The sequence below is a fragment of the Oreochromis niloticus genome, linkage group LG14, assembly GCF_001858045.2.
Source record: "Oreochromis niloticus isolate F11D_XX linkage group LG14, O_niloticus_UMD_NMBU, whole genome shotgun sequence".
Lineage (NCBI taxonomy): Eukaryota > Metazoa > Chordata > Actinopteri > Cichliformes > Cichlidae > Oreochromis > Oreochromis niloticus.
This window is the reverse complement of record NC_031979.2, coordinates 17,625,340-17,642,935: the sequence shown is the minus strand read 5'-3', so window position 1 is coordinate 17,642,935 and position 17,596 is coordinate 17,625,340. Positions and strand designations below refer to the sequence as shown.

At 37.3% G+C, this 17,596-nt stretch overlaps 1 protein-coding gene across 3 annotated transcripts in view; it reads right to left on the bottom strand.

Annotated features, from left to right (window-relative positions):
* dync2h1 (dynein cytoplasmic 2 heavy chain 1) overlaps window positions 1–17,596 on the bottom strand; it is a 115,907-nt gene that overhangs the window by 17,971 nt on the left and 80,340 nt on the right. For all 3 annotated transcript variants that reach the window (XM_025898120.1, XM_005474647.4, XM_005474648.4), the window contains 8 exons: window positions 15,576–15,686; window positions 13,964–14,033; window positions 13,585–13,670; window positions 9,345–9,420; window positions 8,899–9,119; window positions 8,016–8,120; window positions 2,447–2,563; window positions 61–168 (listed from right to left, as the gene is read on the bottom strand). In XM_025898120.1, the coding sequence (XP_025753905.1) occupies window positions 61–168; window positions 2,447–2,563; window positions 8,016–8,120; window positions 8,899–9,119; window positions 9,345–9,420; window positions 13,585–13,670; window positions 13,964–14,033; window positions 15,576–15,686 (894 nt within the window). The remainder of the gene's footprint in view (window positions 1–60; window positions 169–2,446; window positions 2,564–8,015; window positions 8,121–8,898; window positions 9,120–9,344; window positions 9,421–13,584; window positions 13,671–13,963; window positions 14,034–15,575; window positions 15,687–17,596) is intronic.

Sequence of the window (17,596 nt, the reverse complement as noted above, 5' to 3'; positions counted from 1 at the left end):
ACTGTAATTATGTGGTGGCCCATTTTTAATGTAGCTACCATTTGTAATGCTTTTACCCACCTGGACCATGCGGATGGCATTGAACTGTTCCAGAGAAATGAATGAAAGGACTGGTGATTTCTGACTCTCTGTAGGTGGGTCCACCTTCTGGTGGATTAGTGTGGAGCCCTGATAGATGAGAGACATGAGAGAAACTATGACAGAGCTATAGCTATTTGAGTCTCCTTGTTCCAATACAGAAATGATCACTGTACATCAATGTGAAGTTGTTCTACGTGATCACCTTCGTCCTATGAAAAAATATTTCTTTCTGATGAGTGGTCTCTTTCAAGATTACGATGATCTCATCTGTAGATACTGAATGGTTTGCTGGTTATATAAAATCATGCAACTCTTATGCTGCAGCCTGCAGATGTCAATGCAACTGTATACAAATTGGCGATTTTGCACTGACATGAAATGACAGTGTTCTGTACCACAATCATTGAAACAGAATGAGGTGATGGTTCCACCCAGTAGAGTTCATAAGACTTTCTGAGGGGTTTTGAATGTGTTCTAGTTCAGTGTATGGCACTTAATGCTGATTTCTCATTTCATTTGCAACAACTATTGTCTACGTAATACTCAGAGTAAGATGTATGTTCACTTTAGGAACTCCTGCTACATTAGCATGCTATCTTTTTCCCCCCTTATACAGTACAATGGTGAAATATTATCTATGGATTTCCATATGGATCTATGTATATATGCATATACTAAATTCCTACAGTAAAATCAGCATCAGCATCACTAAACAGGATTTTTTTTTCTCTTGCTCCATACAGTGCAAACACAGGGGCACTTGTTTACAATAGATAAACACTTTGTCTTCTGTACACAAAGTATACCATAAAAAAAACAAAAAAATAGAAATGCTTGGATTTTGTTGTAATCTATTAGAACCATCACACTCTATACGTGGATCCTATTTTGCTTACTTGCAACAACTTAGTTAGAGAAAGAGGCAAAAAAAGAGAGGAAGAGAAGGATAGCAGGACCAAGGGATGAAGACAGACAATGAAGAAAAAAGCTGGTTGGATGGGATTCAGATTGACTAGAGCTCAGCTATTGTTTCCATTCAAAAATGTAACTAAAAAGCCAAATAAACAGTCTCTGCTGTATCATGCTCTGCCCATGTCTTTCCAGACTACATAATGATTTGCCAAAAATAAATATGCCTGTACATATGCACACACACACACACACCTCTAACATATTTTCCACAAACCATAAACGTTTGCACGCACAAACAATGCACACATGCAAGTACGTGCATTTACATGGCACACTGGGAAGTTCAGATCCACTGAGGGTCAAACAACAAGGTTGGCTGATGACAAAGGGATACTTAATTGAAAGCAGCCAGAGGTTGATTGTGATCTATGGAAAGCTTGCTGGTGACACAATGGCAACAATTAACACAGTTAACCATTTTCCTTTCAGTAAGCACAAAACAACTCCATCTACAAGAGACTGAAAGAGCAAGAAGAGAGACAGAAGGAGAGGAGACATAAGTGTAAATGAGAGAGAAGGAGACAGTAAGCATGTGTGCTTGACAGCATGAGAGGCAGAGAGAGGAGACTGATACATGGTGACTAAATTGTTAAAGGTGGAGGCAGATGTCCCTTTAATTTGAAAATGTGCCAGTCTCCAAGCAACTGCACACAGCAGTACTTCTTGGCCAAGCAAGCCAGGGGCTAACGCACTGTGTGTGACAGCCTTTGACCGCACTAGTAATATCCGATTACCTCCCACAACTTTTAATTAGGTGTCACGACCCTTATTGTCTGTTGGTTTTGTTAAGGCCCTTTGTGTTCCTAGTTTTTCCATTACCCCCCTGCTTTCTACATTCCCTCTTCCCTGTCTTCATGTTTAATGTTAGTCTTCATGCTTCAGTTATTTTATTCGTCATTTTGTTATTGCTGTTTTACTTGGAAGGTTAGTTGTCTCACCGTGGCTTTACTTCCTGCTTTTGGGTCTTTCCCTCTGCTGTGAACCTCATGTTGACCTGTGTTTGATTGTATTCAAATGTGAACAGTCTGCCCTGTCTGTGTATATAGCCTTGCCTCTCCCCTTCTCCATTTGCTTCCTGTATATCTACTTATTGTTCTTTTTTTGTTGCCAACTGGACTGTGTGTTTCTCCAATTTTTGATCATTCAATAGTTTTCCTTTTTTTTTTAATTTAATTTGCCTCAGAGTCATGCACTTTGGACCTCCACCCATTTCTGATATTACAACTAGTTGATGTGCAGTGACAGTAGAAATGCTGCAGTATTAGTATGGAAATGAAAAATGACATAAAATCGGTGCAAATGAAGTCCTTTACAGCTACAGATGCAGCTTTCCAATTTGGTTTGCAGAACAAGGGCAATAAAAACTCAATATGAAAAGGCAAAGACAACCAACCTGGTTGAGTTTCTTCCATAAGTTCAGGATCGGTGACAGTCCATTTGACCAGAGCTCCCTGTCAAACTTTGAACCTGCTGCGACTGAGCGGCTCAGGATGCGCAGTTGAGAAATTACCTGTAAACAATTAAAACACAAATAGTCAGTGATATGCTACTGCATGTGTTCCTGTAAGAATAAACAGCCTATTTTTTTTAAAACATCGCTCATATAATTTGAAGTAGGGACATGAATTTTGACTCCCATATGTAAATCCCAAAACACGTAAACACATCTCCTTACATACCTAATCAGCCAAGCTTAGCTTCAGGCTTAGAATCTTGGACAGTACTTTTATGTAGACTCAGTGTGAGTGTGTGTGTGTGTGTTTTGTGATAGTGCAAGTTTCCATAAATGTCTGCGTTACGAGTAAAGCAGCTTGTCTGATAAATGACTTTCATTTGGTGCAGGAGAACTCTTTACTAACATTTGTTTTATCTTCTCTGCTCAGGAGCTCAGGAGGGAAACGGTATATATGTGCATTTGCACACATGTCTGTTCGAGTACATGAAAGAGGGAGAGGAAGGTAGGATTAAAAAAAAATCCTAATCTAAAATTTAATTGACAGCAATATGAAGGAGGTTGATATCAAATATAATGTGATTCAAATAGTAATTTAAATATATTAAGATAATCAAGATTTTAATGAGCTGAAATTTCTGCCATAATCGTCTGGGGATACAAAGTTACTGGACAACTTCCAAGGACATTATACAACTTTATTGTATGTATTCAATTTACTCAGTTTTTCACTTTATTTCAGTATAACATAGTATTGTAGTTTAGGGTTGTTAATAAGTCAAGCTGATTGATAAATTGAGCATAACAGAGTGAAAATCACAGATGCCACAGAAGGCACAGATGTCATTATATCTAAATATATAATCAGAAATGAACAGAAGCAGTATACGAGAGAGCTTTTGTGTATATGTAAGGTTTGGAGAAAAAAAATCTCTCCGCATTTAATGTCTTTTTTTCCTGTTATTTTAGTTGTAATGGTACAATGATACATTTTTACATGCAAGTTCTATCCAAAGTGCTTATCTTTGATATTGTGCATAAAAACTATGAATGCAGGAAATCATACCTCAAGCCTTTTGTAAAGACATTTCAAAAGACATTTAGGGCTCGTGTCAGGTAATTGGTAAGATTAGACATTTATATTTAATGGTTTCCATGAAAACTGCAGACTTTTCCCCAGGACCTCTTCAGTGTATGTGGTTAACAGCAGAACCCACATACAGTGAGAGTAAAGAAGGCACACATTTTGGGGAAAAGGGAGAGAAAAAGAGAGAACATGAAAGTGACAGTGACAAATGACACCAGGATGGGAGACAATGACATATGGGGGAGATAGGTGGGGAAAGAGACACAGTAACAGACTCACATAAATGGTCTTGTGGGAGTCGTATGAATTAAACTAGGTTGGTGGTTCCAGTGATCAGCAGACCACACTATGAGTGAATTTAATTGTATTAAAACCCACATGGGGACTGTCCTTACAGTCTGTAAAGGTTGTGTGTGGTTGAAGTGTGCTCACTGAGGATAATTACAATCAGAAGACATAAAAAAAAGAAGAAGCAGCTACTTTCAGCTGTTCACTTATTCACAAGATTTCGCCACAGTGGGTAGCTCCACATGTTTGATTTGACAGATTTTTTTTTAAATGCTGGATGTCCTTACTCAACCGAGTCCAGAAGGATTTGTGTCTTCTCCTGGAATTAATGGATCTTTCGCTTGTAAACTCCTGCAGTGTGGAATCACTTAAAATCACAAGATATCCAACTAACAGTTACTAGGGAAAAATGTGTATTTCCCAACTGATTGGCAAGTGGTTTCTGGAGGTTATTGGCAGTCACAAAATAAAACAAAACAAAACTGCTACCGATCAAAGCAATTATGAGGAGATCTTTGGTGCAGCGAATTTCTCCTAGTGACAGCCAGCAACCAGTCGCCAACTGGTCAGGAAATATACATTTGTCCCTAACACAATGTTGACCATCTCCAGACCTGTGTGACTGAGACTTTACCTGATGTAAATGTGGCCAATTTCATATTGAAAGTCATCATCTCAGACACCGGTGGCCTAAAATCTTCAGTATTTTCAGTGGACTCTAAGGGGCACAAGATAACACGCTGGCACACACAGTTCAGATCATCTGAATGTTCTCCTTCAGACGTCTCAGGACGATACAGTAGATCTTTACACTGACAGTCTCATCCTGGGGTTCAACTGAATGCTGCCTTTGAGCTTGTAAACTGCAAACTCTTCAACAGAAAACTACTTGGTCACAGTCAGTGACGATCCTTCACATGAAATTTGGGTCAGTTTAAATGAGAAGATGATGCTAGCTCTAAGTTTGATGTCAGTGGTAAAATCACAGAGGGCATAAAACAGAAGGTGGCAGGAGCAATCTAAAAACAGCTGAAAGCTCTCTGGATATGCCCCAGAAGATGATCTTGAATGTGAGATGAGCCACATAAGATCACACCTTGTACAAACAGAAAAACGCAGCAAAACGAGCTCATTGTAATGTCATCGCAATGTCACGTATTCCATTTTCATTTCATTTTTGCTCTGGTTCTATCAGCAGTTTGTTCTTATGAAAACAATGATTTGGTTCTTTAAAAAAAATGAATCCTTATATGTGCTCATGTTTTGGTTACTCATCCAATTTACACTAAAGCATCTTTATTTTCAAAAATTAATTCTCAACAACGATACCAGGCTTGAATGTAAAACAATGGAAAGACATATACATGTTATTTTCTGCACAAATGACAATGATAACAAACATGCCATTGTCAAAAAAAACAAACCCTTTCTCTAGTGGATGCAAGAAGCAAGGTTTAATTGTGTTGTGTGTGGCACATTTATACTATTTCATCTTTCCTTTAGGGTTAAAAAGATCTTGGATTTTGTTTTCTCTTATAGATTTATAGCATCTGGCCAAAGTCCAGGCCAGTTCCTCAAAAACAACTGGCTCTTATGCAGCTTCCTTCACATGTATTACAGGTCAACCTTTCTACCATTTCGACATTTGCACAATATCACAAGTGGCAGAATCAAATCAAAACATATTTTTCTTTGTGCTTCACAGAAAATCTATAAAAGAATAAAAATCAATAAGTCTCAGCCTGAGAAAAATAATTACCTGAATGTGTAAAGTAAACACCAAAGACAGGTCCTATCCAAACACCACACACAGATTCATATATTACACAGACTATATTGTTTGTATTATTAGATGCAAATATTGCAAAATTCAAACGATATGGTCACAGTCAGTGAACAATGCAGCCATGCAACCTTCAGTCTATATCCTGCTTCTGTCTTTTAAGATTTTCATCTCTCTCAAACTCACACTAACACACACACAAAATTATAACACTGAAATAAAACATATTGTGTGTTTATGTGAGACTGTGTTACACTGTATTACATCAGAATCTGCAGTGACCATAAACCATTAAACACATTCACACATACACACCATTCACACATTCCCTATAAAGGAAGAAAGTACTTGGCAGATTCAACTCACTATGCAGATTTTGCTCAAAGCTCCATAGGCTGAAAAACACCAACATCCATTTTAATCAGCTACAATCATCTATACAAACTGTCAGACTCAATATCTGTGAAGTAGTGGTAAATGTATTTATGGCTGAAATGTTATCAGAAACCCTCAAGTTGCTTCGGTTTATTGTCCTAAGTGAACAAAACAGATTGAGTGCAGCTTTTGCAGAGTTTGCTTATATAGCTCAAAGTAAGAGCTAACACAGATACACATCAATCTTATCTGATGCAATATATATGAAATATTGCCATATAGTTGTTTGGATGATAAACGTCAACTTTCTGATGTTATCAAATGTGCCTTAAAATGATAACTACATGCAAAAATCATCATATTGTGAAAAATGTTATTTTGAGATTTTAAGGTTTTGGGTTTAATTTGCATGACATGATATTACATATGTCTTATAATTGTCTTAAAAATAGTGCAGTTTTAAAATAATAATTTTTCATGTCATTAATGGTTTCTCGACTCATTTGTTTTTATATTACACTTATATCTTTAAGGATTTTGGCAAATGTAGCAATTAGATTATTTCTAATAAATCGATAACACTTTGCAATAATTAAATTCAATGTATGTTAAACTGTTAGTAAAACTTATTGTACTGTTAAAGTAACAATGAAATTATGATTTACAAAATTAGGAAAAAAATATTATCAGTGTTATAATTTATGCAATTAGTTTATGTATCATAAATACAAGTTTCAACTTTATAATATCCAGTCAGTTAATGTTTAATAAATACTGTGTAATGAATGTATAAAGTTTTATAAATGTCAGTTGCAACTTATAATAACATCCTGATAGTGTTTACAAACTAACTATTAATGAAATATTAAACATTTTTAATTCTTAATGAATTGTTCCCTTGACAAGAACAAAAGTTTTTGTATTTACTGTCAATGTGAAAGTTACCGCCATAGTACACTGAGTCTCAAATACCCAGATCCCTCGTCTCCTAGGCCAAAAGCAGACTATGCTGGATAGGTTTCAACTGAGACATCTGCGTAATTCTACATGCAACAAACTTTCAACAACCATAGCTAAATGAGTAGTTACAGCTTGCAGGTAGTTACATTACGTGCGAGTACTGTATGTGCTTAAGTGTACTGGGCATATCTATGAGCATGCAGTACTTTTGAGTCTTTCCTGGAGAATATTCTCAGTCGTTGTCATTGTTTTGGAATGTTGCAATAATAATAAAAATACATGTGAATAAAGCGAGTATATTTGTCCACCCGAATACTGGTAAAATTCTGTTAAAGTACATGTAGAATAGATTAAAAAATCTAGCCAGTGGGCAAAGGCGGTATTTGTCATTGGATGATTGGAAAACAGACATATGTACTCAAGACACAAACGCCCGACAGATAGCAGTGAGAGAAGGGGCATCTTTAACCAGACTGCCCTGAACTCTATTTTTCCATACTACGTTACACCTTCTGCTTTGCTTCTCTGTAGAGAAGGATATATACTGCAGCAGAATAAAGACCCTAACCTCAAAGCTTGGCACCTTCTGCTTGAAGATCAAAGAGGAGGACTGACTTCAATGATTGTGACTTTTTGACAGTCACCTGACCTCAACTGTACATTTATGGCGACACTTGAAAAAGTGGAAAAAGCCAAGTATTCCTGACATCACAAGGAGCTCTTTGGAACACTGTCAAATCACGCTGAGATAACATGGCTTATCATGTGGAGTCTATGCCAGCACTGCCAGGATTGCTGCTCCATCCCTCCAGTGGAGTTCCACTGACTTGTGGGATCAGTGCCAAGGCGCACTGAAGCTGCTCTAGTGACACATGTTGACCCAACACCTCACTAAGACAATTTGAGTTGATTTTCTTTTCATTTCTCATCTGTATACATGCGAGACTGATGTGAGCTACAGGCGATGTGAGCGCATGTGCTTGTGTGAATAGGCAGACTGCTGTGTGTGGGTGCACCTGGGAGCTGACGATTCTCTGGGAGGATCTCTCTATGTTGGCAGGCAGACCAAAGAATGCTGGCCTGTCATCCTCTGGGAGATTCTCTATTACTCTGCGGTAGTCCTGGGAAGACACGCAGACCCATACAGGTCACACATGGACACACACCCATATAAAGAGAGAGCAAATTAAAGCATGCTGCCAATTTATATCATGGCTTTAAGACAAAAGACATTTTTCCATTTCTAAGCAACGCGTTATTAAATTTAAAAGTGAAATCTTGTGGCATGCTTGTTAGATTTCTGTGTGGGTGTATGGGATTAATAATGCAATACTGAGCTTATTAGGGTGTGTTGTTTGTAACAGTTTGATGCAGGTTTTTTAACAACATATATTTGCTTTGAATAGGGCTTTAAAAGCCTAAATTACTAAACTGATCTCCCTCATCACTCACTGCTGACTGCTGAATTCTAGCAAAAGACTGACAATTCAAATGATAGATTTCCATATTGATTGTTTTTTAAACAAATGACCTCTCAGTGATTCTGTGGAATGAACTAACATCTGGCAAAGAAAATATAAACAGAAAGCAAAGCAGCAGAAAAACAGAACCACATAACCACGTACTTGCGAGTTATTGCTGACATTTATTTGTAGTGGCTACTTTATAAACCAAGTGAAAATGAAGCTAACACCAGACAGAACTTAAACACAAACCCCAACTAGTGAATCTAATCAACCATTTTTGCTTCTTTGCCACTGCGCTCATCAAGATGTATACAAACTATATAGACTTTCACCTTAAGCCTAAAGATACATATATTTGTAATGCACATATATTTCTTAATAATAAGTATATGTACAACTAGGTGTTACATAGTGAGTGTTCCCAGTAACCTACCAATATGGCACAAGAGTTTGGGAGGCTGATCTGAGGTGGAAAGAATCCTCCTCTGCTTTTTCTCTGTCCAGCAGAGAGGGAGGACGAAAGGAGACGTGCGGAAAAGAACTGCTCAAGGTAGGAGCGCAAGATGCGGAGGTCAGACGGGTTGTCAATACGTCCTCCATAGATAGCATTCTCCAACAGACCATGGACAAACTCCCACTGAAATTGTTTACCACCTTAGAGATATCGAGACATATAAATACACAAATAAAAAGCGGGGTCCACACAGAAGGTAAATAACACAAAGATGCGAATGCTGAATTGCCCAGGTTATGCTTTTTCATAAGTGGTGGTCAAAGAAACACGTTCATAAAAGGCAATCAAAGAAACAAGAGATTACCATGTGCAGACAAAAATGCAGAGCTTTCTGCTGAATTTACACATTTCATCAGTCGTCCTACCTTCAAAAAGCCTGTCGATAATCTCAAAGCCAGCACGAAGGTCTGACAAGGAAAACTCATAGAACTTTGTCCAGCCCTGCAGATAAATCAGAGATAAGCGTACAAGTCAGTACAGAAATGACAAATGAAAAGTGACAAAAAAAACCTCTGGGCTTTATTCAGATCCAAAATTCCATTGGAATTTAAAATCCAGATGAAACTGAAAGTACAAAGTTTAATAAGTCGATAAAATACACATTTTCACAGCACTGACCATTTCTGTAAAACCAAAAAACAAACAAAAAAAACATTAAATTTTTTTTTTTTTTTGTTTACTTCACTTCACTCAATCACCTGTTGTAAACTGCCCACTGTAGTTGGATGAGGTGAGAGGTGGAAGAAAACTGTGTGGGCATCTTTCAGTGATTAAGTGTATGTTGTTCGTCCAGCAATTGTGTGCCTGAATGTGTGTTCAAAAACTTTGGTGGGACACGTTTCGCAGCGCCTAATAAATTCGCTTACAGTATAAGTGTCAACATTCACAAGTTTGTAGGCTTTTGTATTAAGCAAAGGCTGCTTATTGAGCCAATATTTCATTTAATGTATGGGTTATATTTGAGCTTACTGACTGTAAGCACTTCAGAAAGTGTGCTATAAAATCAGTAATTTACCAGACATAGCTAACCAGTCAGCTTGCTGTCCTTTGGCCAAATGTTAATCATTCATACACACACGCACACACACGTAACTTTACCGATTCCCTTTCATTAGGAATATACACAACCTTGGAAATAGAAGCCTGTCCGCTTTGCTTCATTTTAATTCTACTGCCTTTTCTTTTTAAAAGAAATACTTTTTGCAGTGGCATGTAAAGAGGATGAAAACAAGAGAATAAATGAGATGGGGAAGAAGAACAGTAGATGAAGCAAGAAGGAAATGAGTGATGGTGGAGTGGACAAGAGGCGCTGTGACTGTTTCAGTAATTAGGTGATCATGTTCTTGGATGAGAAACAACATTACCATCTCAAATGAAAACACTTACCAGAGATTCAGTGACTGAGCAAGAAAGAGAATGAGAGAGATAAAAACAGCAAAAGACAGACAAGACAACTGCAGACAGAGAGGCTAAAACAAATATCACGGGGCCGGAAAGGAAAATGGAATTTAAAGAAAGGGGAATGCTCACAGACGAGGTATTCTGTGATTGTTTCCTAAATTTGAGAAATGCATCAAGTACCATATATTGACACATAAATGACATCTTCTTAAATTTGTTGAAGTCTATATCTTTACATTTCATTAGAATGTACTCAGATTGCTTAATGTCAAACAAACCAGCACTTCTAAAGTTAAGAAGCTTTTTTTAGTTGATTGGTTCCTAAGGACACATGAGGAAACATGAAAAGGTAAGAATCAGCCAAGACTGATTTTCAGTGGATCTTGTTTCGTTAGGATTTGAAAGGAACAAGCATAATAATACACACCTTCGGTTTTTCCTGTTAGAATTTTGTACTCAGCTGTACATATCAAAAAGGTACAAAAGTCACAATGCTGCATTAAGAAAAGAGCAAGAACATGCTTACTTTGTCTCCCCCGCACACCTGGTCAGAAGCTGTGTGAGGTAGCAGTGAATGTCAGGCTGTCACTTTAAGAAAGCTACTTTTATGGGTTATTTCTGCATTCACTCATGCAGACATTTTAAACCTTCAACTCTGGTTTAATACATGAAATGAAAACAAGAATTAAATACATTTTTATTGTTGTTTTTACACATGTTTTAAAGCTGTTTTTGGGGGGGCATTTTAAAATTCAAATATCTAAAAAGAAACCTCCTTGAGCTAGGTCCTTCAAATATTTAAGGTACATGATTGTATGAATATAAACTCTCAGGAGTGTCTCAGGTTAACATATAATGATGGATGCTTTAAGTCTACAGAATATTTGCATATCCAGCCTCTGACAGCAGATTTGAAGGCCTGTGGAAACCTGTGTGTTGCAGGTAGGCTGGGTGGGGAGTTTTTTTTTTTTTTTTAATTTACAGCTTCTCATACACAAGACAAATAACATTTAAAAAAACACAGTCCACATCAGGTAAATTATTTCACAGATATTAAAGCTTGATTATGAGATAAAACATACTTCCGTCCATCTTCAGTGTGACATTTCCAGAATGTTTTTACAAAATGCAAGTTTCTATTAATATTACATCCAAAATTTGGGATAGCGTTCTCTCTCATTTTCCTATTTTTGACCTGAGGCTCTGAAATTTTGTATAATTATCATTAATAAGTGTATCTTTCCTTAAGATGTTTTAAGGCAACTCAGAGATCGTCATTTGGAGGGGTTTGATGAACTGATATGGAATGACCTCAATACATCAAAACTGAAACTGAGAAAATAAACAGCCAGATTTTCTCTATAGAAATGGTGATTACAGAAATTATTTAAACAATAAAATACTGATAAATACCTCTAAGCACTTGCTTTTAAATAATATTTCAGATGCCTTTATTCTCATGCCATGGTCATTTTTAACCGAAAAAATCTCAAGTTTGGGCATTTGAGCTTTCTAGCCTTTATCAGGGAGTTTGCTGGATTTCTTTTGGGAACCTTGATGACTTTTAGGCTTATATGTATCCATTTCCAAGAGCACCTCAAAGGAATCAAATCCAGCAAGTGTTCCTACTTCAATACTGTTTAAATGCTTTTATATACCGTACGTTACACATTCTGAACCCACATGGACTAAAAAAAGCTCTACTTCCACTACGTGCCATGAGTCAAGACACAGTTGAGACAATTTAATTTCCTTCGTAAGACTGGCCACCAACATCAAAAGTATTACATATTCCACTGTCTTTTATATTAGAAATAGTACACACGTTGCTCTATAAGGAGTATGCATGACAAGCATCAGGTGCCTCACCAGTGTGGGGTTTATTGACCAAACTCATTGTGTTGGCCAGCAGACCGGGTTACTACAAAGGCTTATATTGGCTGGATGTAAACATTTACACATGCATGGGTACATGCACACAGCCATGCACACACCCACACACACACAGAGAATCAGCTTGTGTGCTTGCCCAACAGAGCTGTCATGCTTTTTTCTGTTTTTTTTCTTTTGTTTTTGTAGGTTTATATTTCACATTAATTTTAGGTTTACAAATTTTAAATGTTCATTCATGTTCAAACCTACAAATTCAGCAGGGAATCAGATAGTTATTTCTCCCACTGTATGCTCTTCAGTACTACAAACCCACTGAACATGCATTTTGGAATCTAATGTAAAATCACTGTCCCACAGATGGCATCACCTCCGTATGTTTTACAATTGATTTCAAGATTTTACTGATTTATTGTGCCCAAAAACTACACAGCAATGATGCTGATTCAATATAAGCTGGTTTGGAGCCTTGGACCCTCAGGTGGGTACCTTCTGGCTGTGCCAAAGTCAAGGATTTAATCTAAAGGTGACCCTTCATCTTTGGAACCACCTGCCTGCGGAGATAAAGCTTGCAGAGTCAGTGACTTGCTTTAAATCCCTTCTTGAAAAACATTTCTACATCAAAATGTGTTTAAAGATTCTTTTTATAGCTGTGTTGCATTTCTTTTTTTCTCTTTTATAATTTGTAATGTTTCTTGTTGTTTGAAGTCTGTCTTAAATTAACCATCATTTCATGGCTTCCTTGAATACTGGGCTTTATCCTAAACCACTATTTGGAAAAGGTATTTTCCAGATACTGATAGGTCTGGGAATGAATTTTGGTCATCCTAAATTTTAGAAACCTACAGCAGCAACCTTTCACCACCTCTCTAATGTGACATCCTTTATCAATCATTAATACAGCTACAGGCCCATCCATCAGGTTAATTATCTTTTATATAGTTTGGAACCATGTCGACTATTCACAACAAATATGTTTAATTGTCCAGTGTCTGAGTAGGTTCTCAGTCATCCAGGTAATGGTAGTCCTTAAAAGCTTGAAAAAAGAAGGAAACTGAACTTCTTCAAGTTTGTTTAGATGTTTCAGTTCTCATTCAGTTCTGAACTGAAGAGCCTCTTTAAAGTTGCCTAATCATTTTATACGCCTTGATTAAATGGGTTAGACACCCTCTCTTATCAGAGGGACAAATCATTTTCAAATGATTTGGAATCTGAAAATGTGCTGTGTGCGTAGTAACAATGACAAGGTTGGAGTACTCACTCACATAATGATTATAAAGAACTATGATTACGTTATTTGTTTAAGTATTTTACCTGTGGGATGTAGTTTCGTCTCTCTTGACAGACGGCGTGGAACCAACCCAGACAGAAAAGAGACTGGGCTCTGGCCAGAACACCTCCTGCACACAATCAGTCACGACGTCACAACACAGAAGCTGTGATTCTGGTTCACATGACAAGCTGCTAAAGCTAATAGGCAGTGATATCAAAAACAGTGATTATACTAGTGCGAGAACACTTTTATTATAATCAAAGAAAGTGAACTGTCACTTACAAGACAGGAAACAACAAAAAAAATATTTATAATTTAAGCATTAGGTCTACTTTTCAGCTATGTCAAAAGGCTGACACATGATGAGTTCAGAGATGTATAATCTACTCTGAGGTATCAACTCCAGAGAAGAGACACAACCTTTACTGATCTGCTCTGGAGTCCAGGACTCATATGTCCTCAGCAAATTCTTCTTTAATCCAGGAGGATCCTGGAATTGTGAAAGAAAGATGTTGGAGGAGGAAAAGTGAAAATGTGAAAGGTGGTAATCCTGCACATTATTCACATATAAATTCAAAGATCAAATAGCAAACATAAAAGAAGATTCTAAGCTCCAAACACATAAATATTTTGAACAAATGCATTCACGACAATGTGCTGTTAAGAAATAAAGAAGACGCATTCGAGTTTTTGTTTAGTTGTTTGTTTGTTTTGTATTTAGAACTTTAGCTAACATGGGGCCGGAAAACATTTGAGCCAAAGTGTTTTTGAAGAGCTTCATTAATTACAAAAAAAATTACTTATGACTGTAGCAAAAATCTGGCAATGTCTGACAACTGCGAGACACTGAAAAAAAATCATAGCAGGAAGGCTGAAAATCCTTTCTGCACTGATTAACTGTTAGGTAAGGTATTTGTAGCCCATTAAATCACCAGAAAGCTAAATTTAATATAAAAATAATTCTTTAGTTCGACAGTGTTGAACGTATAATTTACCACAGGAAGGACTGGGACAGAAGCTTCGTGACACAGAGTACTTTGGTACTCTTGCACGAACAGGCTAGACTATACACAGAACTACTACATGTGCACATAACTACGGAATATAAATGATATAAATGTTTTGGTATAATTTAGCTGCAGCATCTGCCACATGATGCAACACATATTGTTCCTCTAAACAGTTCTCTGAATATTTCATTCCTCTGCCAACAATATGGCCCATTTAAGTTAAAACCAATCAGTATACATCGACTTTGTTCAAACATTAACAGCTTAGCTGAAGATCTTGTACACCATCTGGGGGTTTTGACAATGCACACTGCCAGTAAGGCGTGCACACAATTTGCCAAAGTTGATCAATGCACTGGATGAGTTACCAAATCAGCAGATTACATATATTTGTTTAGGTGTAGCACCAATCAACCAGTTCTCCTCTCTACAATCCTAACCAAACAACCCCCCCCCCAAAAAGCAAATCCATATGCACATACCCATTTAAATAAATACTACATACATATATCAGTTTATAGCTTTAGACATTAATGTTCACACTTATCCTGGAGCTGAGACATTTTGTATTGCAGTAAGCCAGACTGTGTTCATAATGTGTATAAACACAAGTAAACTAACAGATTTTTCCAAGTGTTTGTGAAGAAAAAGAAAAGATGAAAAATAGTGAAACAGACAGGAAGTTCATGCAGCATGCTTGGCTGCTGAAGCAGCTAACCCCACCAGCACAACTCCCATCAGAAACACACTGAGCACTAAAGCAGCATCACTAACACACAAACTGCAGGCTTCTGTATCTCTCGGCGTATTATATGGAGTAGGGAAAATACACGTAGATAAATTCTGTTTACAGGCACCCACATCCAAGGATGATTTGAGATACTGTATAAAGTGGTAGGTAAGTATAAGGATATGTAAGCATGTGTACAGAATGCCTGCAAAAATGTGTCGGAACAGCTCTAATTTGCGCAATGAGTCAAAACACCAAACTTATGGTACTGGATGTGTATTTGTGTGCATACCTCATAAGTGATCTTAAGGCTGGACTGCAGCAGAATGGGGGGAAATCTGGGGTGAACTTCTGCTGTCAGCCAAAGACGGAAGCCTGCTTTGGGCCGTAGCACATTTAGCTCCTACAGAGGAAAAAGAGTGTGCACATTAAATAGATTAATATATATGCCAATAAATCAAAGCTGAAATCTGAGTTTTATGACATGACACCAGACCACGTATCCAGTACCACGGCTTCCCAACCCACATAGGTCTGCAAATCTTAAATATTTCAAACTATAAACCTTACTCAGTGGTTTGATGAAACGAGTGTAAGAGTCTAAAAAAGGCACCTAACTCAAGAAATGCATCAGTGTTGTGTCTATGCAAAAAATAACTTAGCACAGAACCTATGTTAAATTGTATCTTTTGGCACAAAACGTTGTTGAAAAAACTCATTACTTTCAATTTCTTTGGCTGAATATTTGAAAAGTGCCTAAAACACAGTTTGACAGGCATAAAACACTGTGATTCCAAAAGAGCTATTAGCTGAAAACTTGGCATATACCAGCCTGGTGTGCTGTGTGTCCTTAAACAGGTTGGTATGGTGTGCCAAGGTTAATAAATAAATAAATAAAAAGAGAGGAAACTGGAAGAGCAGAGGACCAGAGAAGTGATGGTTGGCCTAAAAGATCTACATGTACAGCACACAGATAGGATCTGAAAGTTATGTCCTTAAGAAATATGAAAAAAAAACAAGCAAAGATCTGACACAGGATCTTAAAGATGCATCATACCTGGATAGAAAAACACACACTGGTACATGATCACACATGTATTGGCCTCCCCAGAGTTCAGAATTTAAGACTATGGAAGCAGTATGGAATGATCTTGACAGAGAACGGAACAAAAGGCAGCCAACATCCAAAGAAGAGCTTTGAATGTCCTTCAAGAAGCCTGGAGAGCTATTCCTGAAGACTACTTAAAGAAATTACAAGAAAGCCTGCCTAAAATAGTTCAGGCTGTGCTACAGAATAAAGGTGGTCATACCAAATACTGAGCTTTTATATTGTGTGTCTGCACATTTCAAAAATTACTGCACCCATTTTCCTAGCAAAATATAAAGAAATGAGAGGTGCCTCGAGACTTTTGCAAGGTGCTGCATGTAGGGAAATTAGACTAATTAAACTAGCCTTATGCACAGTATACTTCAAGTAAATACATTTCATCCTTTCAGTTTTCTGTCTGTCTTTTTATATAATTGTTTCTCTTTTAGAACCATTGCACTGTGATAAATTCTCCACAATGACAAACCCATTCACTTCACTTCACTTCACATTCACTTTTTCTTCTTTCAGCATCTTTTTTTCTCCTGACTCCATTACTCTCTCAATTTCTAGCTTTCTTTCTTTCACATCTCCCCTTTACATTTCTTCCCCATCTCTTTCTATTTTTCTCAAAGACTCATGGTTAAAAATAGCCTGCTGGCACCTTAGGGTCTTGTGTCATCTGATTGGGTACGCACATACAAGCACAGACACACACTCTCTCTCACACACACACACACAGTCAAACTGTAATCAATGTGTTTCTGCATCATTTAGAGCTCAAGTCATCCTCATGGCAGCTCACATGATCCCAAAAAAATCAAAGACCACAAGAACTGACGTCCCTTGAAGAAATACTTGATGTCTCCCATTGTATGTGTGTGTGTATTGCGTAAATGTGTCTACACGTATGTCTGTCTGAAGTGTTGTCAATCAGAATTCCACTGGAACAAATTATAGTGTTGCAGGATGGTGTAAGACCAAGAAGAAAACAACGAGGAAAAGAAAATGTGTAGATGTGTAGATAGAAAGCAGGAGCAGGAGCAGGAAGACGCCAGAGAGAGCATAAATCTATTTTAGTATTCACAAATCAAAATCTCCCTTTGTTGGAATATATCCACACTGTCCAGAGTGTGAAAGCCAAACCACTCATGCACAAATAGATAAACTAAATAGGCTCTGAATCAGCACACCAGTGATAAGAATTATCCTTGTAAAGACACAGA